This window comes from Osmia bicornis, chromosome 13, assembly GCF_907164935.1.
Source record: "Osmia bicornis bicornis chromosome 13, iOsmBic2.1, whole genome shotgun sequence".
NCBI lineage: Eukaryota > Metazoa > Arthropoda > Insecta > Hymenoptera > Megachilidae > Osmia > Osmia bicornis.
The window spans coordinates 6,725,053-6,750,253 of record NC_060228.1 but is presented as its reverse complement, the minus strand read 5'-3'; the positions used below and the strand labels follow the sequence as shown (position 1 = coordinate 6,750,253).

General features: G+C 43.9%; 2 protein-coding genes across 14 annotated transcripts in view; both read right to left on the bottom strand.

Moving 5' to 3' along the window:
* Positions 1-25,201, bottom strand: part of LOC114880946 (probable nuclear hormone receptor HR3) — a 108,653-nt gene that overhangs the window by 19,213 nt on the left and 64,239 nt on the right. Inside the window, exons 1-2 of one of the 13 annotated variants that reach the window (XM_029197468.2) lie at positions 4,875-4,918; positions 1,044-1,670 (exon numbers count right to left, since the gene is read on the bottom strand). The exons of 11 other annotated variants lie outside the window; for them this stretch is intronic. In XM_029197468.2, the coding sequence (XP_029053301.1) occupies positions 1,044-1,203 (160 nt within the window). In that variant the 5' untranslated portion in view covers positions 1,204-1,670; positions 4,875-4,918. Of the gene's footprint in view, positions 1-1,043; positions 1,671-4,874; positions 4,919-25,201 lie in introns of those variants that run through there. One more of the 13 variants, XR_006830025.1, reaches the window with a different exon arrangement.
* On the bottom strand, positions 4,863-9,273 carry LOC114880947. Its single transcript, XM_046288483.1, is given in 7 exon segments — positions 4,863-5,384; positions 5,387-5,594; positions 5,596-5,671; positions 5,673-5,737; positions 5,739-5,819; positions 5,822-5,892; positions 5,895-9,273. Coding segments are annotated over 7 exon segments (963 nt in total). The 5' UTR covers positions 5,926-9,273; the 3' UTR covers positions 4,863-4,953.

Sequence of the window (25,201 nt, the reverse complement as noted above, 5' to 3'; positions counted from 1 at the left end):
AATCAGAAATAAACAAATCGATCAGTACCAGACAATTACAGATGAAATTTCATTACGTTCCAATACATTAGCGACTAATCAATCGTTATTGATTCGAGGCTGTTTTTATAAACATCGTCGCTTCATTTTCACCGATGTATAATTATTGTCAAGTTGGACATTTAAATCGGTAGATTTGTTTACCGTTTCATCATTCCGCGATAACGGAGCGTATCTAAGAGGAAGTGGTTTGCCTCCTCCATTTTATATACCATCATTCGCTCCTATCCCGTCGAAGTTCATCACGCCATAGTATTTATGGCTAACCTTTTCGATTGGAACGCACAATGCTGGACTATGAATTCTATCGCGATGCAACACCGTGGCAAACTGCATGAACGCATCGTGAACTATCTGCCACGGTCTCGACGGAGATTTCGTATCACTTTAATGTGACGCGATAACGGGATAGATAAAAATTGCTTGGTATTTCTCGTGGAAAATCAAGGCTAGAAAGAAACCGTCCACTTTATATTATAAACACAATCGAGCTGAAACATTACTTCTTTCGTATTGTAATTCTGGATCCACTCTCAAAGATATCCTCCTGTTTGCGGTAAACAGGGTCAGTGTACTTTTTAAATTCTCCCATAAACTTCTCTCTTCTCTTTCGTTACAACTTTACGATAAGGGGATAAGAATTTCCATAACTCGTGGTCTTGCATTCCGGATGCAATCATTAAAATAATAAAATTATTTCAACGAGATGTTCTGTATGGTTCGAAGACCAGTTTAAAATTCTAACAACCCCTTTGGCGTTTCAGTTATTTTCTTTTTTTTTTTAAAGAGAGTACACATTTCTTTGCATATCGTAATTGCACGTTTCAGATAAAATCTTTTATGAATAATAATATTTCCAATTCCTTTAAAAAATATAATAAAATGTATCTTTTGATACCTTTCTCGTACCTGTGCGTCGAATAAAATAAAGTTTTACTCTTTCGCATGGAAGAAAGTTAAAATTCAAAGTAAAAACGTTTCAAGAGTGTTACATCTTCGAGTACCTCGTATAGAATTAACCTGGTGCCTACGATCGTCCAAAAGGGTGTTCTCTGGACTCGGAGCTTGCACTGGCGCCCTCGTTCTCGACGTTTCCGGTGGCTGAGGACTAGTACTGTCCGCCCCCCAGCTTGGCCCACCGAATGTTGAGAGACTTCCCTCCATTTACGTTCCGCGCTTCGGTGTTTCATTTAAATTTCACTAACAACTCGTACTTTGAACACGGTTACGGTGGCTTCTCTTGCTTCGCTCGGTCGTTCCTTTTAACCATTTATCGATCACTCCGGGACACACTGTCGTTTCATCGTACAACAAGGAAATTTTAACGACGTTTCAGAACGATCGTAGAGCTCCGAAGCAATCAAAATGCTGTCTCATCGAACACTACCGGTGCTAGTTGTTGAACATGTTGCACGACATATCCCCCGATAGGGACGGGATGGAATGTCCCCGGTAGACGGGGAGAATTTTTCCTCCGTGGTCTGAAGAGGATCGTTCGTCGAAGAAAATTAATGCTGACGCGTAACCGATTCCCGTTCGCTCGATGGAGCTGCATGAGCACAAAATTTCTGACACTCTACCTTCTCGAATGTATCTCACCGTGCCACTGTAAACTGGCTCCCTTCAAAACGCTGCAAAATCAAGTTATTCTTAGAGAACGTTGCACTGGTTAAATATGATCGTATTTATATAACACGATTGTATTCGACCATTGCAATATTGATTAACGAAAGACGGAAAAGGAAATACAATTTAGTATTAAAAACCTTTCAATGTTTTTCGAAATGTTCCCCCAAAATAATTTCCAGAGAAGCTTCCTATTTATACGCCTTCTAACCTGGATTTCGACCAAGAATACACCCTGATCCCAACGACGAGCAACCCTAAATCAATCGCTAGTTACGAGATACCGTCTCTAATCTGAAGGGAGGCATAACCATTATGTAAGAAATTTCGTCATTTCGTTATTAGGCTAGATTTCATCATTGATGGACTATCATTAATACTTAACAATCAGTGATCAAACGAGCGTGGAATCAGCCTATCTACTTGCATTCAAATAAATACTAAAGAAAATCTAAGCCAGACCTAACCCATTAGGTCTGTTGCATAGTAACTCTCAACTATTGAAGGGAACGATGAAGCCTCGTTCCCTAAACCGCTTTTTTCCCTAAAAGAGAGGTCAGCCTGCAGCGTAGCTCGCGGTAGCGATCAAAATAATCCACCCTGTTTCGCGGAATTTCGGTAAACGTTGGAAAATGCGTGGAAACTATAGAGCCGTGGGGGGAGGGTTAGAAACGAGAGAAAGAGAAGAAATGCGGCTGCTGCAGTTGCGGTTCCCGTTGCCCTCTATTTTCGTTCTCAGCTCGGTAATGCGGCGTCTATATCGTGCTGCGAGGGCGCTAAAGCGAGACGGAGGAAAGAGGGTGCGCGCGAGAGTAGGAAAGAGTGAATAGAGAGGAGAAGAAAGAGCGAGAGGAAGAACGACGTTTTGGTGGATGTGTGGGAAGGAGGACGGGGCACGGTTGTCTGTGTGCTCATCGTTCGGACACGAACGGATGACTACTGTATTGGAGCGAAGAGGATTCGATGCGGCCCGTGTCTGTATATCGTGTGCTGCTCTCGTCCGACAACTCTAGCGCCACGAGTAGCGTCGAGGCGCTTGCACCATACGGTCGAACATTACATAACCGAGAACGATGAACCCAGAGTACAGTCACCCGGCACGCTCGCATCTTTGATGTGCGTCATGCCGTTGCCTCGAAGAGAGTGCACAGCGCCGCTTGCTATACCCGGAACTCCCGAAATCGAAGCAACTTTGTGCACTGCTTACACGCACTGTCCAGCCCGGCTTTAACACCCCCGCCTTTTTTCCCACCTTGCGCGTACGGGCACACCAGACCGCGGCGCGAAATTGTGGAAACATACGCCAATGTTTGACGTTCGCGTTTATCGAGACTCGAATTGGATGTTCTCCAGACTGGACTTGTTTGCGAACCGCCATTCGCCTGCTCGCTCGCGAATAGATTCACGACGCCGTGATTTTTCCATTCGAGATTATCGGTTCGATCTGCTAACGTCTGCCAGCAAGCGGGGAAAACGGTAGATTAGCCCGAGTTATCGAAATCGCTAAGTTTGCGACTATTTTCGAACGACCGGAATGAATGTAAACGCTCGCGAGATATCGTTTGACGCGTCCACGTCATCGCGCAATGGCTTCGCTGAAACTTTTCTTCCGTGAATAGACCTAGTCGGGTAATTCCCGAAGATAGAAAGTACCTATGGTTTTCGATGAAATTTCAATTACAGAAAAGACGAGAATGAAAGAGGGATGAATTTAACTCTTTTTAACCCTTTTTAATAGGTTCAAAGGGGTTCTAAGAGGTTTGATCAAAACGGAAAATCTTCTGTTTCCTGGTTTCAAAATCAATGCCAACTCGTTGCATTGTCTTCCGTCGGGTCGTGTCCGAGTTCAAGCTCGATGTCTCGAGCGATACCGCGAGGAGGATAAATAAATCGAGCCGGACAGCGAAAAGATACCACTGGCAAGGAAGACGACCAAGTCGAAACCAGTTAATCACGTAGCTCTGTGAGTTCCTTCGAGTGGTTGCTTTAAGATTTTCCAGACGGAGAGACGCGGAGGAGACGAATAAAACAGAGTACCGCATTCAGAAACTGAAATCTCATCGTCGCGTAGCTTCTTTGAAGCGATTTATTGAAGATTTTAAAGGCTGAGGTCTGCCGACTGCGGCTAACCTATCCGGAAATAACGAAATTTGAACCACTTCCTTGAGTCGTTCCAGTACGGGCTGTTTCTAACTCGAAGCGAGGGAGTTAGACCGAGAAAGAGACGAGTCATCGGATTTTACGACGCACCAGAGAAAGGGGAAGATTGAAATAAAATGTGTCGCTCGAAGAGACTATTATACGTGTTGACCAACGCCAGAAGCGCTAAAAGCATTCTAGCTTTAATTTAAAGTGTTTTCATATGCTCGTCAGAGATTTTCCTCGAAATCCGAGACAAACGATCTCTCTGAACGCGATCGAAATAGCTTAGCCAGGAAATGATATCGATAAAAGATATCAAGTAAAAACGGAAACCTTGCGTAACGTTCGAAAAATTGTCGATCCAAATAATAAATGGGATCGAGGATTACGTTTCGAAGAATCGATCAAAATTAACGACGCAAAGGTAAACACGTCTTCGCGACTGAAACGATCTCTGATTAAACGATCCCCTATTTACGACTATTGGAAGCAATTAATTCTTTTTAACGAGCAACGAAAGGTAGCCGCCGTATTTCTTCATCCTTACGTAAGTACGTTTTCTTCGGAGTGTGAATCGAATGGACGAGAAGAGAAATCAGCTAGGAATATTCAACGACGTCGAGGAAACATCGGATCGATATTTCACTCGGTTACCCTTCCTACGCTATCGACGATTCGATCACCGGCCCAGTAGAATTTGCGTCTGTTTACCGGACAATTCAGTAGAAAGTAGCCGTAGGGTCAGCCATTACGGGCAGACGCGGTGTCGCAGCTCGGCTGCGTGAAAATTGGGAACGCAAAGTGGCTTCCGTAGATCGATGGCGCGGAATACCAATGGAGAGAAACTCGTTATGACAAAGTGAAACAGGGAACGGGTGTTGCACGTACGCGCGCGATGTGTCGACACGATCAAACTCTATCGTAGAGTAACATCGAATTGTCAGAGCATAGACGAGTAATCGTAACGGATCGTTATCTCGCGGCATCTATCGTTCGATGATAAGAGACGCGATATCTTCCTCGCGTTACCCGCTACCACAGTTCTGTCAACTTTCGTCTCCGTTTACCGTCGCTGGGGGTCGAGGAGGTTCACAGCCGAGCATGGCTGTTCGAGCTGTTTCCGTAAGCCAGGAAAACGGTTCCCGATCATTTTGGTGGACGGTGCTCCGAATGATCACGCGAGTGCCTGCGAATAGACGTGATCGTTTTAATCGCGCCACGAAACTCCCACGACGCGAAAAGAGGCGCGCGCGAATCGTCGTTAAGAGCGGCGCAAGCGCCTCGTGTAAGACGTAATATGTGTGTCCGCGTAAACAGGCGTGCACACGGACGTACGATGGCACGCACGTTCGCACAACAGGCACACACAAGCGGCCAGGACGCATACAAACGAAGGAGGTTGCGGTGTTTTCCACCTGGAGTCTTTCCAGCCACGACGATGATCACTTTGTTGGCTGCACTCAACACGAACGCAACACGGAATGCGACGTTCAACGACGACGCGACGGGACCAACTACGGTTCCGGTTAACACGTCCACGACACTGCTGTCCTCCTCTTCCTTGTTCCCTCGTGTTCCATCGAGCACGAAAAGCGCGGCGAGAGTTTCGTGGACCTTCGACGAATTCCGAGACGCGGGTCGCGGCTCTCCCTCGAACCGGCCACGGTGCACTCGAGCAGAGATGACGAGTAGAGTGCTGGAGCAACGGCCACGGGACACAGAGAAAGGGGAGAAAGGAGAATGGCCAGTGCGAAGAAAGAAACGAAGAAGGCCGAACGAGGAAAATGCTTGGTTGTACGGGCGCGGACGAACGACGAAGGCGAACGTACTCGTCGTACGACCGGGACCACTGGCACGCACGCACGCACGCACACGTGTACTTGTGTACACACTCGCGCACACGATGCCTCCACGTTTCCTTGCTCCGTGGGTAATTTCGGCAGTCTCGCGCTCCAACGCGCACGTATGTACTCACATCGAATCGATGGATACGATCGATGCGGTCGATCCGCGGTAAAACGACACGCGGTACGATTTCCTTATCCGGCGTCGCGCCGACACGCTTCCTGCTCGGGCCGGGTCGGAAAAACTCGCGGAAACTTGGTGCGACTGTCGCATGAATATTTCGGGGATTTGATGAACCTCGCGGCGGTACGGGCGAGCCGAGTTACTGGCGAAGAAACGAGACGAACAAAGGAGAAAGATAACGTGACGGACGAAGATGGAAAAACGTCCAGAGGGGAGGGAGGAGAAAGAAACAAAGAAAAGAGGGGGGAGGAGAGATATAACGACAGAGATAGAAAAACTGAGGAGAGGGGAAAGAGACAGGAGTAACAGAGGGAAAAAACGACACCGATGAAGTAAAGCCAGATAGATAGGGGGAAAGAGAGAGATAAAAAAAAGGACGGGAAGAGAGGAAAAAAGGGGGGATCAAGAGAGAAGAAACGTTAGAAAGGAAAGAGAGGAAGAGAGAGAGAGAGAGAGAGAGAAAGATAGAGGTGTTTTTCGGGGACCGGCGTTAGCGAGTTGGCATCTCACAATATGTCAGAACTCCCCGCGCTTCCCCTCCAACGAATGACGCTGCGTCGGGTCACTGAACTGTGCGCGCCTCCGCCGATGATGGCCGAGTGCCTCACCCTTTGCTCTCCCCGTCCCGCCGAGTCGACAACACCCCCACCACCCTCGCAACGCGACCAACGCCGAAGCTGACCGAGCTGCGCCGACCGAGAAAACTACCTTACGATCATCGACTGCGCAACTCCGAACGATCCCGGAAACGCACGATGTAGATCCCGACTGTGGAACGCGGGCTTTCCGATCTCCTTTCGTACGACGCGGCGCGTTAACTTTATTAGCGCGACTCGTTAAGGGCACCGGCTCCTAAATACACGTGCGTATCGTGTTTCTGAAACTGTGGCCCCGAAAAGTTTGTCTTTCGGGACGAGCGACGGGGCCACCGCCGCCGCGACTAATTAAAGAACCATCACGGTTTTCCGTTCACTCCCGCCGTTTACGACTTCAACTTTGATTGAGTAGTCACGACGCGGTCACGACCACGAACGCGTTGCCTTGCTGGATTTAGGGTTAGGGATAATGGACCTAGAGATTCTTTTTAATACCAGCGGAATTTTATGAGCGGCTCTTGATGTAACGAGTAGAACCGATAATGCAATGAGAATGATACACTATTTTTCTATCGTTTTTCTGGGAATAATAAATTTTTAAAAAACCCAAGTTTCAAGTTAACCTTGGCTCGATATTCCCACCGGCAATTTTTTATTTCGTTGCACAGATGGAATGCAATACTCGTTGGAGGAATTATAACTTCTCGTGTTTCACAATTTCTCTTTCAATTGAACTATTGCATCTTGGCCGACGCAGGATTGCTACACGGTGCGTAACAATCGGTTTTAATTTATATTCAGTGTTAATGCGATTCCACGATCGGCGTACGCTTTAGGCATTTGTGCCAAGGTCACTTTCATTTTTGTCCCAAGCATAATGCACTTAATGCAACGTGCGCCGTTGTCCATTCAAAGTATTTTGATTCAACGCGCGGCCCTTTTGTACGCGGTAATGCACTTTTCATTCCTGACAGTGTCTGTTACAATGCAATCAAGGTTCAAAGGTTCAAGTACAAACGATCGTTTACAAGCGACACCTTAATTCCTTAGTACCGGCCAATCTACACCCGTTACCGGTGTTAAACGACTGCACCTCCTTCACGGAAAGAGTGTGCAATTTTTTACCGGTCTTAAGTTCTCACATTGACATTATCGTCACGCGTTATCGTCGTTCTTCCTTGTCCTCTCTTCCTCATCCAACGAGCCCTACCCACCCCCTCGTACGCCACTCCATTTGGCCCTCTCTTCCAGCATGAATTTTCAAGTTATTGCCTCTTTCCATGTACGTCTCTCTTCTTTCACCCATCCGCGTGCCGTGTCTCCACCGCTCACCCTTCTTTTCTCATACGCTTCTTTCTCACCCTCCGCCAGCCATCCCTCGCCCTTCTGTCGCCGAATAACTCCTTCGGAGGTTCGTTCTTTCTCTCGGACACGCGCGCGCTTCTCCCTACCCGGCTCGATGTTCTCCCACCCTCGCCAACATTACTCCCCGTCCTTCTTTCTCACTCTTTCCACCCTCTCTCGCTTCGCCGTATTATTGTCTCTGCCCCCGCGGCCCCGAGCATCGCCTCCTCTCACTTCGAACCGTTCCCTCAGTCCTCCTCCTCCTCCTCCTCGCCCGTGTCCCTTTCGCTCCTTCTCTCATTTATTGCATAACCGTGCACGAGGTTGCCAACCTGCGCCGCGTAATACTCTATAAATACGTTTCGCAAATAAATAATCGCCCCGGCGATATGTCTCTTTGCGCCGTTCCAGCGCCGTTCGACGACGGGACCGTTGCGTTGCCGCGCTTGGAATTTACACGATGAAATGGCCCGATAGCCGAAGACGATAAACGGCACTCGCCGATAACGAGCCGTGCATGCCAGAGGATGCAGAGACGGAGGAAATCGCATCCACGGGTTTCGCTTGCAAACAGTGCTAACGCGATTTCGCACTTGGTCCACGCTTGGAGACATTTCCATTTTCAATATTAACCCTTCTTCGATTTAACGGGTCCATAGTGCTTCCGCAAAAATGAATAATTTTTCAACAAAGTCAGAGGGAATTTTAAGAAAATTCTTGGAAAATTATTGGACCCTGGATGGTTCCGGTTGAGACGCTCTAACTTACGTAACAGTAACCCTTTTAAAGCTTCTTTACAATGCAAACCTGTTTCAGTTTCGTTCCCTTTGCCTTTGTGCCCGCGCCACGGGTATTTTGGTGTTATTACAGAGACAGAAGGAGAACACCGTACTCTTTGGCCGAGTCTCGCTCGATGCCCGTTTATGTCCGTCGAGGTCAGAAGGCTGGGTGCCGTAAATGGCGAAAAATCGGTCCGATCTAGCTGCGAGTGAACTCGAGGATCACGAATGATCCGAGCCGCGAGCCAATCGCGAGCACCTAGCGATCAGCTGTCGGGTAAATTTACAACGGGTGAATCAGAAACGATGTCCCGTGTACGATCGTGAACGGGAACGAAGGTAAATGGTAGAATGTCGAAACCGTTCTTCGATCGGTCGTAACTCCGTTACAACCTGCAGACTTGGCACAAATTGCACGGCCGAAGTTGATGTTTATTTCCATGACACTTAGGAACTCGCGGCGAAGTTTCTTGTCCCCTCGCGGCCCTGCTAAAACGATGTCAGATGTCGCAGCGAGGAAGCGACCAAGTGACAGCATTAATTCTTGCTGTCTCCTGCGATATACACGGATGAAGAAGCAATCATTTATGATGCGTGATGTACACCGACGAAGTAGCCTGATATTTTAAGGAAGGAAACACGAAAACAATTCAACAGCCAGCCACCCAAGGGTCAAATGTCAGCGACGATTACCGCGCCCAAATGTAGAGCAATGTATCAGTAATCATATTTTTCCTGTGTTAATTGAAATAAACCAAGTACAATTCGAACAACTTCCGTCGTCTCATTCTTATCCAATTGCCCTTTGAAAGTTACCAAATATATCTCTCAATTAGCAGCGTATTCGAATCAATCTGCATACCATCCATAAGAAAGCATACCACGGTAGCTATGCGGCTACCAAAAACGAAGTTCCATTCTAGAATCCCCTGAAAGCATCTCTGCCAGCCCCTTTAAGTTCGAAACAATAACAAGCGTTACGTAAGTTGTGACTTAATCCGGCGGCGTTTAAAGGGTGACGCGGTAAACTTTCCCGACACCACGCATCGTAATTAGAATCGTTTCGTTTCGCAGGTTCACCGCACGCTCGTTGCACCTGCGCCGCTGGAAAGTTAAAATTTCGTGCACCGAGTTTTCTGTGCCTGCCTTTTCAACCGTTGATGACGTTTCGCCGCTTTTATCGCGCGTCCACGTGCATTCGAAATGGCAACTTTTCTTGCACTCCGTTTATCTGAACACACACATGCTTTCCTTCCTTTTTTTTATCGCTCCGCTCGTCTTCCACGCAGACAGACGTTGCGTGCTGAAGCGAGCGCACGTTTGTCGTCGGTAGTCGCGAGCGGCGTGAATCTCGGAATGAATGTAGGTCAGGCTATAGAATAATCAGTATGGAGGTAGGTTCTTATGAACGAGTGCAAGCGTTCCGTACGCTTTTAATATTTCCCTTCCTTCCTCCAACTCCGCGCTTCGTTCGCAGAAAACGTTCGCGAATAGACAATTTTTTTTCCTTCTTTTCCTAGACTCTAGTAAGTGTTGCGATTAGGATTGACGAACGATCCGTTCCGCTGCATCGGCCAGATTTTATCGGGGTTACCGATAATACGTTCCCTATCGTTTGTTATCTCGCACGGAGACAACAGGCGTTGTTTGAAGTGCGTTACGCTGCTGCAACGGTGGAAAAAACTTTGTGGAATGTTTCAGTAGAAACGTCCGATATATTCGAGCCGAGGGTTGGAAAGTTTGGAAGCTCTAAGATATCGCCGACTGCCGCCATCAATTTAACCATGGAGCATAACTTCAGGAAACGAGGAACCGATCGAATATGTAGCAAGGAACGTTGAACATAATCGTTCGAAACGACCCATCGGGTTATCGATCCCTTCGTCTACACCTATGGGCTTCTAATGCGGGCCAAATCTAACCGCTCATGGGATTCTACGATCAAAGAGTTACATTGAACCAAATGCATCAGGAGAAAAGGGAACCGATGCGATTCGCGAGGATGACCGATCTCGTGGATTACGTAATGATACGAGAAAGAGAGATGCAAACGGCCCTTGAGGCGACCTAGTGCGCAACTGCGAAGGAGTCCCGCTCGGTCGCGGACAAGAATGACCGTTACAGTTTCCTTAAGCGAATTCAGATGTAGCAACGCTTGCGACACTGCGAAGCCACCGATGTGTACGTACTCGCGGTGTGCGGTGTGTCAGAGCGGTCGATCGACGTTCGAGCGGTGCCAAGATCGCCCGAAAAGATTTTTGAATTTGGGCCGCGCCGGACGCGAATAGCTCGGAAACGCATCGGCCGATTCAACCGGCTAAACATTGTCTTCCGTTTCTCCCGGTCATTCATTACGTATTTTCGTCGCGCGTGGTTTACAGCGGACGCGCGCATCGCGGATAAATCGTAGCCCGTTACGCGATGGATTTATCGCATCGACTACGGGGTACCGGTCCCGTATGCGGGATCGATTCGCATCTGCTCGTTAACCACTGTCGTTCCGTGCTGTATCTTTCTGTTCGTCGATAACTCGTCAAGAAAATGTCTAATTTCAGGAAATCGATCGATCCGCGTACGCGTATTTCGTGGCGCGCCGAGGATGCCGTATCTTCCAGCGACATCTGCTATTTGAAAACGCGACCGCTTCGGAAAGAACGCTCGCGATTTACTTCCCGTCTTCCAGACGATCTTATCAGACGTTAACGCGAGTCGCTTCGATTTTACGAACGTCCAACGAGCACGCTTATCCTCCGAACGACGATTAATAGCCGCGGTATATATTCCGAGTTAACGTCCATTATCAGCAGGTTGAAAGCGTTTAGCATGATCGGTAACGATCGTGCGGGATATTTGGTGGTTGCTGATCGGGCTGGTTGCATGGTCGGCTTCCTCGAGCTTCTGGCAAGCCGACGAAAAGCTCTGACGGGTTTCTCGTGCGAGAAAAGTCAACGTTTTTCCAGCGGTCAATACGAGAAGCTAACTGGCGACCGGGTGTCGGAAGGTTAGTAACTTGGTCAACGGTGAACGACCGAGGGAGGGAAAAGCGCATGCGTCGGGACGCCGGTGACCCAGATGCGCGCAACGTGATTGCCGCTCGGCCGTTCTCGCCGATTCTCGGCGACCCTCGGGGCCTCTCGCGGTCGCCTCGCGGTTGACCCACATCGCTGCTACTCGCGGCACTCGCCACCGCTCGCGCGCTCTTCGCGCCATTCCCTCTCTCTCTCTCTCCCTCTCTTTCTTCATTTTCTATCTTTATCCCACCAACGGGAATCGTCTCTCTCGCATGCGAATTGCCGATGCGCTTCTACTTTGCACCGAGTCACCCAATCATTCTCTTTTGAGCATCCCGCGAGAATTGGATAGGTTCGATGATAATGAGGATGGGTGTTAATTTGATGGAGGCTGGTCGAACAAGAGACCGATTATTAATTAGGAAATGCGTTAGATATACCCTGTCATAATATGCTTACTTATTTTCTATTCTAATTTGGTAATTTGTTAGACTGTAAAAACGGGGTATGAAAAATCAGGAAAAATTTTCGAAAATACATGGATATTCATGAAAGAAAAAGCTAATTTATGAACTTATGATTATGCGAGTAGGGTACGTAGAACGGTAATTCAAAAATTCGAAACACGGCACCCTCTCGTGATTCGAGGAAAATTGGAGGATCCGAGAGGACCTCTGAAATATGAAAAGGCACGTACGGTGTGCCCGTACTTGAAACTGACTCACTGGAGCGTTGCTCACTCGTGACTACCACTCGTCTGAATTCTACTATCTTTTTGCTCGTAGGGTGTCAATGCTGTTTTCACTATCAAAGAAGAAAAAAAAAGAAAATTCAAGACTATCCTGTATTTCGATATACATCTACAATCTACATCATTATAGCTACAAGATATGAAATTGAAAAAGTACCCATTTTTTGCATCAAAGTAATTTGATATCCCATCGCAACGTATTGTGCTTTTGAAAGAACAATATTATCTGGATGTTATATCTTTACCTGTTACAACGATTCGCGAAAGAAAGGCTCGTACGCGCAAGGTATTTCTTCCAATGGCACACAGTTAACACGATGTTGGTTTCTACAAACGTAAGAATGTCGAAAGGAGTCGCGGCACCTTGAACGCCGCCGACTCGGTATCCCGTACGGTTAAACAATATTAATGACCGCCGCCAATGATTATTAGGGAGCGTTATTAATCGTCAGCTACGATTACGTTTCTCCTCTAACGATACCTTTATCAGCCGCCTTCTATCTAACTTCCCTATTTTCCTCTCAGTCGATGCCCGTCATTTAAAGTTACGGCATATTGATTTTAATGCGGCACTCGCGTTTCTATGAAACGCTAGGCCCGTTTCTCGAGCCGGTCGAAACCGTAGAAATTAATTCCTTTCAGCTTTGTCGTTTTCCTTCTTTCGCAGACTACCGTTTGAAGAATATCCATAATGCAGTTCATTTCGTCCCCAAGGAAACGGCACGGAGGGGACTTTAGATTTCGAGTACTTCTGAAGAGGCGACCATCCTTCAGTCTTCTTTCCCCTCGCTTCTCCCTCTTCTCTTTCTATTCTTTTACGGACAAATTAACGAGCCGAGCGGTTAAACAATTTATTTTATCCTTTGACAACTATCGACTTCTGTAATCGTTAAATCTTTTTCAATTACAATCTCAGCTATCGTCACAGTAGTATTTAACGTGTTAAAAATTATAACATTTTTTAATTGTACAGTGCCAGCCGCTTCCAAATTACGTAGGGGTAGAAATGTCTGGTAGTAAGTAGAAAAATCAATGGATAAGGAAACGTCGAACACAGAGGAATTCGTTCGTTCACTCGTTAGCCAGGAAGTCGCATCGAACTTGTCGCGTAATTGAAACGTCTTTCTGGCGAACTGGCGCAACGACGACGATTTACATCGTGCCAGTAAAACGCGCTCGTCATTTAGTTCCGTTTATTTTTAGTCCGCGCTCGGCCCAAGCGTACAATAGCCTTTATTCAATTTGACGAAAGACCGAGGCACGCGTCACCACTCGTTTTCCGGAATGCTTGCAGTGAAATTTAGAAAGCACGCCCGCATCTCCATGATCTCGTGTCACATACTGAATATGCATAGTCTGACAGGCAGAGTCGATACGTGGCTAAACGACAATGAGGGATGGCCCGGGGATTTCCTTCGCTTTTAATCGCGTCTCTTTTTTTTTTCATCTCTGTGAAATATGTTACCAGTGATACGTCACGAGTTGTGAAAGTCTGACGAAAATTTCGTTAGGCCATTTTTCACGTTTTCGTTTCGTAACAGTCCCTCGGGTGAACGTAAGAAAAATAGGCATGAAAATGAAGGTTTATCTACGGGGGGGTGTAAATCAGTTTGAAATAATACAGTGAGGAAAAGGGTTGCCAACTGATATGGAAAGTGGTGGTTGGAAAGAATGGCAAGGCGAGAGAGAAAGAGAAAAGATGAACCGTAAGGATGACAAGATTATTATGATTACTCTTCTCCCAATTAAAACTGGGTCATTTTAATCTTCTGCAGATAGCAGACTTCTTTAGATAAAGTGACACGATTAAATGAAAATTGTTCACAATTATTCAATTGAGAGTTATTATGATTCACTTATTTTGGGAATTACTGTCTGACTACTGCAGTAGATACAGCCGAACCTAGTATGGCATACGGCAAGATGATGATTACATTTTTATGCGAACTATTATTTTCTTAATTTGCCACTTCGAAATTAATGAAATCAATGTGTTTCCATACACATAATTATCAAGTGGATAATTCCAAAATCACCGCCAAGCCACTTTAATTTCCGCTTGATATCCGAAAAACGCGAGCAACTCGATAATTGACCAAAAAGTAGACAAATCAAGTCTGTTTTTTGCACGTTAATTGGCCGAGTGATTCGGTCGATTAGTCGGTGAAGCATCGAACGCTGTTTCGCCAGCCGAAACGTCCTCGATCTTGCAGAAGCGATTTGAGATACGAAGGTGCATCTTGCAGCTTGCTTAATTGCGACTCGTTAATGAGCACGAATGCGAACGTGTCGGACGATTTTATCGTGAACGACCAACGGTCGGACAGATTGTCGTACGGTTTCGTACGACGCATACCGCATTCACGTGCGGCGTTCGTCGAACGCGGATGCACCGGCACGATGCATCGAAATGTCACGATTCGAAATGCAAGTCAACGAAGTAGGAATCAATTTCCGTTTTGCATTTATACGAAGTCGCTTCGTTCGTTTTATGCATCCGCTCGCGCTCGTAATTTCAACCGCGACATTTTTTTGACACGTGTCAAGGGATTTTGCATATTTACAACGTCGCTTTTTCATTTAAATGGTAAACAAAAATTCAGTGAAACGAAATGAAATCTCGCCATTTAATCGTTTATCCTTTCGAGGAGCAACTTGTGATTTTGAAATTGAATAAAAATTATTTTGCCCGGTGTAATACCAGTAAGAGCGTGAAATTCATTTCAAGAAAAAGGAATAACTTTGCAGCCGTATACTTGAACTGTATCGTCGGTGTCCGTGTTCGAAACTAAACCTATAAATTTTTCTAAATCTCCGCTTAAACTTTACCACCGAACAGTCTCAAGTGATAGCAAAACTTTGAATGTAAGAGACCGTCCGCTTTCCCTAAAACTTCTTATCTTAGTTCACGTGAAAATTTTGAAAACAACTTTCCTTCCGAAGGCAGATACATCGGGAAGACATATTCGAACATAATTACACTTTTATGCCACTAAACAGGTAACATTTTCGTGGAGAAATAATAAAAAGAACAGTTCAAAAATGTCACCATTTTTCCTTGGTATTTCAAGATTTCATTTAGAATAAAACCTCTTTACACTTTCAATAATTCCACGTGGTATTGGAAAACGATAAACCGAAAATTCCACGCGGAGTCTATGCAAATTTCATCCGCTTATCAATTTCAAAAATTCATAACTCGAAAACCCAATAATTTTACCATAAATTAATCACCGGTAAGCTGTGCAATTTCTTTCATCAATTAACCATCGGACAGCAAACCACGAAGAGAGCCACGATTTTAATTCAATTTTCTGTTTTACATTATTTTCATCCCCTAAATTCTACATCATTCCTCTACAAATGAATTTTCCAATATATAAAACTCTTTCGTTTAAAAATAATATATTTAACTTTAGATTTGGGTCATGACTGACTCTGCAGTTCCATTATCACTTTACTAATCAATCTGATTAAATTTAACATAACAAGAAAAAAATCATTCTCCAACTTTGAAATCACAATATTTTTTTCAAAATTTCAAAGAAACCAGCACACGAGTCACTGTATACTCATCGTGCTGAAAGGGTTAGAAATCGATCAACCTAAAATTCTCATCGCAGATGAACCGACACGATCGACTAAACCATCGCTGGTGTGTATTTCCGATTCAGTCGCCTGGGGCCACGTTCATCTAGGAAAGTGCGAGTCCATTTCCATCGGGACGCGTCTTGCACAACCAGACGAAACGTTTCGCGCATCCGTCAGTTTTTTTATGCAGCCCGTCCGTTTCGTTTGTCGATGTCGCAAACGAAAGTGACTCGGCTCGATAGCTAGCTTTTCGGTTCTTCTTCGACGATTTCGCATTCGTCGCACAGTCCTGTGCACGCAATAATCGCGCGCGAACTGTTTCGAACAGTCGGCTGAACGCGTCTCGGCACACGGAGCCGATTCATCGAACACGCATGTATTTATAGCAGGCCGAGTTTCCACGAAGACTTTTCCTGGATCCTACGAACGCGAAAGCCGCGAAAGCCAGCCAGTTCGAGCGAATTGCCCGACTGTTTGGAATTCTCAGCGGCGACCCGTGTCTCCCTCCACGATCTTGTTGTTGCTGTTGTTGATGGTGTTACTCGATGATTCACTTGAACGTTTAAGCTTAATCTCGTTGAGAGTTGCAAGCGGATGAAGAGTTATTTAGAGAGAGACGAGATATTGTGAATAATTGCAATCGCAATTACGTCCATTTTCACGATTTTGTTGCTGACACAATTCGAAGGGAAAACATTTCCCGTCCGAAAATAATGAGACGTGAAAATTTGATAAGTCAAAGCTGTCGGAGCATCGTAGAGAATGTCTAAATTAGGCTCCATGGATGGCGCGATCTTAAGTAACAGGTGCACAGTGTATTTTCTAACGACTACTTTGTAAAACAAATTAGTTAATGATCCTGACTGATGTGATTAATTGAAGTTCTAGCTCTGTAACTGGCATAAAACGGGCCGGCGAAAGGCAGAGGTGAAGTTCTCCTAGATGGAGGAGGCAAATGAAATTACAGTAGTCTGCTCGTTAATTACAAGCCAGAGACAGTTAATTTGTTTGTTAATAAACCTAGCAAGAATCTATGAACTTCAAATTATTATTATTATAAATATTTCACTGAACGTTAAATATATTCTGCTGTTCACTGAACTTAATAAATTGCTTATTAAAATCGAGCTTTAAATATCACAACGTACAAGTATAATATTAATCTATGATTATATGCAATGCTAAGAGCAATAACCGATGCACGCAATGCATCTATTAATCGTACTTTTTCGCTACATTTTCTTGAATAAAGCATGCGTTTGTGTATAAGATAACCGAGTTAAGCTTATGCAATGTATTACTTGCATGAATATCAAATAAAACATAGGCAGAATATTTCAAGCGTTCATATTTCACATTAACACGCCGACTATCACAGCAGATATAGCAATGCTTAATACGGGACACAGTAAATATGGATTCTTAACACGTTGGCTGGCACAATGAAAATGACCATGCGTGGTAAGATATAATAATAATCAGTAACTGATTAATTCATTTTTCAAATTAACCTTTCAACTTGCCGCTTTGCATAAACAGTATAATATTAATAGCATAAGAACTTTTTGAATTTTAATATTAAATTCACGATGAATTCTATTTCGAACTTCGATCTTATTTCAAGATTATTTCCATATATTAATAAAAACAATTATGTTACCGAGCAAAGTACATTTCTTCGCAATGACGAACCTACTTAGCCTTGAATTGATTTCAATCGAAAGGTACAGAAATAAATTCTACCTTTTATACGGACCATTCTATTTCATAGAGCACGGCGACGGCAGCTAGCGCCGGTAAGGTTTTTAAACAAACGACAAAAGCGACATGTTTTGTCCGTGAAATACGACAACGTCATACAGGTGTCCATAAAGCTTGCGGGATTATCTAAAGGTGCACACATACGTACGGGACATTATGAGGCACCGATGTAAAATTGCAATCAACGTTGCGTCGACCGTTCGCCTACGTCTAGTCGATTCTCACATACGTATCTACATACCTAATCCGCCCACGCTTCGTTGCCGTGCTCTCACGCTTTATTTCATGCGAATCGTTACGTTGTTCTAATGAAGAAGAAAAAGAAGAAGAAGAAGAAAAAATGGAAGAAGAAGGGATAAGAATGAAAAAAGGTCTGTGTATTAACGTTTCTTTCGATCCGTCGTTACGATACGCTGCTTTCCCTTGGGAAGCAAGAACGTGCTCGAACACGTCAGTTCCGATATGCAACGATATCGATATTGAATTGCGTAATGGACCGCTTACGATTCCCCTGTAAAGTGTATCCTGCACGTTTATTGTTTTTCATGTGAAAACCTCTTTCCATTCACCGATAGAAACGCGCTATTTCGAACCGAGTTTCAAACGCGAATACGTGTTCGATGTTGGGAAAATAATAAATAATCTCGGATACAAAAGTTATCAATCTACCGTTCGATATTGATTCACGCGTGTCTGCACATGGCAGCATGTGTCTACTGAAAAGAATTCAATATTTCACGCTAACAGCCTGACGTTTTTAGACCTCCTAAAAGTTGGTACGAACTAAATTTAACCCTTTCGTTATCGTAAGTTAATAATTGCAATTTGATAGATTGACATAGTGTATATATGTATACGTACTTCGTAATGAAATGATTATCAGAGGATATTTGAAAAAGGAGCTTTAATAATTAATAATCTTCAGAATGAAAGAAGAAATTTCCTCTAGACGAGCGATTTCACAAATGAGAGGTAATTCGAATGAGCCGGGTAAATGTCCGACTTGTACGGGGTGAGAACAAAGGTGCTTCTATCGATTATCTGAAAATAACTCGTACGGACTTAGTAATCACGCTGGTAGGAACGACAACGGGTCAATCTTGCCTATGGCTGCGTATGTATTATAGTTTTCATATTCAGAAGTATCGCAATGTTGTCCGCGTCGGAAAATCGTGTCAACCGTGCGTCAATCTATCATTATGCAGCCTATAGTTTCATGATCGAAATGGTTGATTTGTTTACGCGTTCCCGATACATTTTAGTTACCTTCTGGAATATTACAATTCTACCATTATTTCCTATTCGAATATTAAACACACTCGATGGATGCATTTTTCTTTTCACAAAAAAAAGCGCACGCCCATTCGGTATTTAAAATATACGTGCTGATTTTTCAAGCAACCATGTCAAAGAAAATTTGTCAAAGTAAAATTCTGAAATTCATTAAAAAAAATTGAAACAATTATTTTCTAATTTACGAGTACTTTCATGCCGTTAAATGAAAATCCTTTTCCTCTCTACGTTTCACGTCAGCCAGACGAGTCGCGTACTGTTCAAAAAGAGCGTGGTACCATAAAATTATAAAACTCGTTAAAATGTATGGAATAACACATTCGGAGACTTTAATGCTTTTGTAAAAAGCATTTCGATAGAATGCACCGCTTGTAGGTTTAACTGGACGAGTACATCCCTTGCACTCGCTGTTTTTCCCGCGCTTTTAATGCATTTACGCGAATTTCCGGCTAGTTTTCCGTCTGGTTAACAGAAACTGTGTAGACGTAGATGTAGGAATTTTTAGAAGTTCAAGTAGTTCGAGTAGAAACCGAAATAGTGGCAGTAGAAGTGAGAAGAAATTCAATAAATTGATTTTACTTTATTAGATAGATCGGTCGTTTGAAGATTTCCGTATGGGTGCGATTCACTCCATGGAATGTTCACAACGGTCGGCATTTTAGCAGTGAGAATGGATCGAGATATGAATTTTGAAAAACGTAATCAGGAGCACTGTTTATCTAGAAAATTTCAGCGCTGACCGAGTGACCTGCATTTCACCGAGTGCATACGTGCAAGTACACGAGGTTTTCTGTTAAAATATTGAGAATTGTATTTATGAAGATAGAAACTTTCTCGCCGATGTGACAACTGAATCTGTAATTCAGATTTATTATAAAATGCTAAAGTATCACATGATTTATGAACGAGAGTGTATGCACTCTGGCAGCGAACGTGATAATTCGAACGTCGTTGCACATAATTCGTTGATGCATCGCATAGGTGCAGGAGGTAACAGTCTGCTTGTAACGGGATGACGACGCGGATGATTCGTGTGATCGTGTTACGTAAGGGGAACGAGCATACGATATCATTGCAACGTAACGAACCGTTGGCCTCCGTGGTGACGTTGAATGATCAAACCCAACGTGTCTTCGATCAGAATTAAACACGCTGGAAGATGAAAGAAGAACCGTTCTTGGCAGACAGTTTTCCGTTTCAGACATCTGCCTTCGTTTGCATGAAAGTGCAATTTTGGAACTAGCGAATGAGATAGCAAAGTTTCCTTTACGACAACTTTCCTACATTGTTTATTTTAATCACTGCCGCAGATAATTATTTAAAGAGTTGTACCGCTTTCATGGTGACAACTTTATTCCTTTCTTTTTATGAGCGAACTGGACGATAAAAATGAAATTCTTCAATTTTCTAAATATGCATTTCTCTTCCCGAACTCTTGCATAACTGCATCTAAAATAGCAATTACTCTTCAAACTTCCTACCAGAGGAAGAGAAACCACGAAGAGTCTGCTCCGACACCTACACCATCCCTCCCCAAATAATCATCGAGCGACAGAAGAAGAAAAAGAAAAACGCGCGAAATTCTCGCAATTCCGCGCGCGTAGCGTCGAGCATCGAAGGCGAGTACGACGAAAGTCGAGGAAAGTGCACCGACGATGACGATACGTGCGTGTGTGCCCGCGCTGCGGCGGGAACTTGAAGAGGGAGTGAACAGAGTAGGGAGTGGAGTGACACACAGAGTGAACCTCGACGAAGATGGAAAACCATGGTTGAACGAAGACGTAGGGACTCGCGGAAAGAGATAAAAGTATCGCGAGAGGAAGAAGGAGGCAGCGAAAATGACTGGAGGAGTGACCGAGAGGAAAAGCCGGCGGGGTAGAGAAAATGCAGGGAGGAAGACGGAAAAACGCGGTGAAGAAGGGGAGACTGAGCGCTTTGGTGCGAGAAAGAGAGCCGAGAAAATGACGGAGAAGCACGGAGCGAGTGCAGCGAGAAGGAGGGGCGAGTGCAGCGGGCGAGAGGAGAGGGGAGTGCGCGCATCGGCGTGCAGTGCACAGTGCATGCACCTCCGAGAGGTGTGGGTGAGAAACGCATTTGTGTTGGCACGAGCGTGTAACTGGGTCGCGGGTTCGACAACTTCAGCCAAGGCTGCTCGCGCAGAGGTTCTCAAGCCGCTTCTGTCGCGATTTCGCTGGCGATTCTCTTTCGATCTTCGACGTCTCTGTTGCGCGATGAACATCCATGAAAATCGTCTCGTTTGCTTATAAAAGATGATCAAAACGTATCTAACCGTTCGTCCCTTCGTTTCATAAAACCGTGAGCTTAGAAGATGCCCGACACGCTTCTGTCTGGCGACTGCGTTTTAAAATTCGCGTTCGCAGGGAATCGCGGTAAAAATAACCGGTCGCGAGCCGGCGTTTCACTGAAAACAGCGAGCAGCGTCGATCGATACGCGATCCAGCGCGAAAACGCGAGCTTCCATTTTAACTAGCTTGATTTAATCGAGGAAACCCGATGCCACGAGCGTTTTTCTTTCTCAAGCTGTTAAAGATCGACTACGAAAAGACAACGTGTACGGCGAACACGCTATCGGAATTATTTATTGCATCGTCCCGACGAGGTCGAGTGATACAATTCCACGACGTGCACCCACTTAGCATCGTCTGATCGTGACGTTTTTTTACACCGGTCCCACCTGAACCGTCTATTGGGACATTACTCGCGATCTTACGTTTATTTCGCGCATCGGATACACCAGGTGAACGGACCTGGACGTTGAACAGACGTCGAAACGGTCTTCCTAAACACACAGTGTATATTCGACGAGTTCCAACAGCCTACAACTAGCTGAATACGTTAGAACTTCCTGCGAAACGTTGGAATAATTAACGTAAGGTTCGAATCCGCCTGCGGCTATACCTAGCCTTTGCAATCGATTTTCTTTGTATAATCTACATGTGATTTATATGTCGAAATGATGCAATAAACACGTAATATATATTCTTCTGAAGAAGTAAGCTTTGTACTTCGGAAGCTGGAATTTATTCATGTTAGAATGGAGAAGATCGAAAGGGATGGTTTTATGAAAGATGAACACGTGGGATATCTTTTGAAAAAGGGATGGTTCGACGAAATTTAAGTGGAAAAAGTGAAAAGTAATATATCGACGAAGTGCGAGCTGGTCGGTAGCGAGTTTCCATGAGTTAACCATGAGTTTCCACGTCTAGGGTTACCTTGGCAGCGGTGATTTAACGCGACTCGCGCCAACAACGCGGACCGCTTTAAGGAGACGGAACACCGCGCAGCTGAATGCAACGAGAAACTTTACGTCATGTCGTGCATTATCACGAAAGTATGCTCGTTTTATTAAGTTTACCGCCGTCGCGTTATTGGAAATCGACGACACGATTGTACGGTGTCGTTCGCATTCGAAGAGAATCGTAAGTGAGTTTAATAAATTATTCAATTGTTGTCATAAAATTGATGAAATATTTAACATGGTATATGCGATGAATAATGTACATGCTTAACAACTATCAGCAGAAGTATTCACGAAATAAGTTCAAGCTGGTCTGCATAGTTCGATTATGTCGCGTAACTGGGACGCGTGTGATCGAAGAATCGAAGGAATTCCATTGGAACGGTGATTATTAATATTAAACGAGCGCTGGTTATTCACCAGTGGTGTTCAAGAAATGAATTCCATATCCTTTTACACGGTTCAATTACAGCGTATAATATAGAATCGTTAAGAAATCGAAGAATCGTAATTTCGATGAAAGTTGTAATAAGAATTCCTCCAAAAATTGTATAATAAAATTCGCATTAACGAAATCATTCATCATCCCGTTCTTTTTTTTTCCCAGCACAAGAATATTTATTATCACAGGCTTAGGTAGAAATTACCGACTGTGAGTAGTAATTACACGTTTTATAGCCGGGTAACAATTAATTAATTCGGTCGAGAACATTTCGTAACAGCACGTTTCCACCGCGAATTTCTAATTACCTTTATACGATTTCAACCTCGTGCGAGCTACCCGTAAATAAACAATGACGGCAAGAAATTATTGCAAATTAATATGTAATACTTTCTTCGTGTTTGAAATGGAGTAACGATAGATGCTTCTCTGTATTAACCAGCGCCTGCCATCGAACGACTATTTATAGTTTATAAAGTCTATTTACGATACAAAGTGTACGCGACACTGTTACATCACCGGTGGCGTCTCATTTTCGTTCGTATATTCAGGCGGGAAATCGCTTGACTCGCGTTTTCCAGCCGAGTTTTCCTGTCGTCCGCGTTGCGTACACGCGGCGCGTAAATAAACGCCGAGCCAAGCCGCCACGAGATCGGACTATCGTATTCACGCAGGATGCGATTACGTAAATCGAGCCTCTCTTTTTCACCACGCCGCCAGTAGCCGATGGGCATTCAATACTCTCTCTTTCGACAATTTTCAACCACTTCGATCCACGTACAATTGCAAATCACTTCTGCGAATAATTTTAGTAAGTATAATAATTTGCTGCTCTCGAGAATCTCGAAACATTGATTTTTGAAAATTATGCATAGGCAATTCCATTCATGTTTCTTCATTATTTGAAGGAAAATATAGAAGTGAAAATTTTTCGAATCCCTTTGACGGATTTTTTTAATTTATTCACGTAATAATTTATTTAAAGGATAATGTAAAGGAGACCTTTCAAATCACTTCGACGATACTGAAGAAGTCAATCGCTCTTGAAACCCTTGAAAACTCGAAGAAACTCAATAAATGTAATAGAATTTGTTAAGCAGAATGCAATATTTGAGGAATGGTATAAAAGTGAAGATGCTGAAAACTTTCGAGAATTTCCAATTCTAAGTGAATGAAACTAATCTATCGGCAGAGCCGGCGTGTGCGCGAGGCGGAAAGCGCAAAGTCCGCGTACTCGAGCGCGAAATCGCGCGCGACGACGAAACCCGCAGCGTCGCGACGCGGCCGTCGGGTAAACACGACGATCGATTTCTCCACCCTGCCCTGCCCTGCCCTGCCCTGCCCTGCCATGCCATGCCTAACCCAGCCCAACTTCTCGCCACGCTATCCCACAAACTACTGAACCCACTGCCTACAGAACTTTTTCTTCAACCTCCACCTTCCATCCACTTCTATCCTACTAATCAATTTCTTAAATAATCGCAAAAATAAGAATTACTTTTAATTATGAAACTGGAATTCAATTACGCGTGTTACGTAACGTGGAAGAATTATTACAGATGTATTCAAGGGGTGGTTTTATATTGCTTCTGTAATTTTCTCTTTAAAGTGCTGCTTGAAATTTTATTGGAAGCCTTAATATTAAATTGTGAATATTTATGTAGTTGTAATATATGGATATTTGCGATATAAAGAATGTGTAAATAAAACGATACCTTTGATCGGTTTAAAAGAGAAAATATTAAATAAATATATGCATTTGCATCCGAGCTCTATTTATTATATTTGCCTTGGAATTTTTGTTGCCATTAGGTTTGCCAAAGAAGTTAAATTTTTGTTATAAACAAATACACGTTGATATTACTTTTTAATGAAATGTAGTGTGAGACATGCATTTGGTAAATGAAGTAGTCACGTTCGAGTATGTTTCATCATTTGCATTCAAGTAAAAAAAGCTCGATTTCTTTTTTCACATGTTTCCCACACTTTCAGACAGTTCACTGCTAAAAATACCGGGAAACCGTTAGACCAGCGCTTATAAAGCGTTATTTTAACTTTACAATTCGTGTCGGAACGCCGCAGACCTTAATGATCATAGTTGTATGGTGATCACGTCATAGCAAGAGTCAAGTCGTAGTCATAGTCGCCGGACTCGCTTTACGCAATCTTATCGTTCGTCTCAAGCTGCAATGCCCTCTCCTTTGTCTTTCCACGTTCGGTCATTTTCAATGATACACTGTTATGAAATATTACGAGAACCCTGTGAATAGCTATTACAATTTTACTAGCATAACAAAAGTTTTCTATCCTTTGTTCCATTCAAAAGAAAAATTCTTTCATTCATCTGTTTCCTAATTATAAAAGGATTTTAAACATATAAATTTACAAAAATTTGCTAACTGATAATAATTAATTTCTTTGAAAGAAAAAAAAAAGAGAGAAATAGTAATTACGGAATAATTAAAAAATGGTTAATTACAGAAATATTTTCGAGACTGCAGTTGCTGCATTCTCTGCAACTGAATGCGAGCAGAAAAAA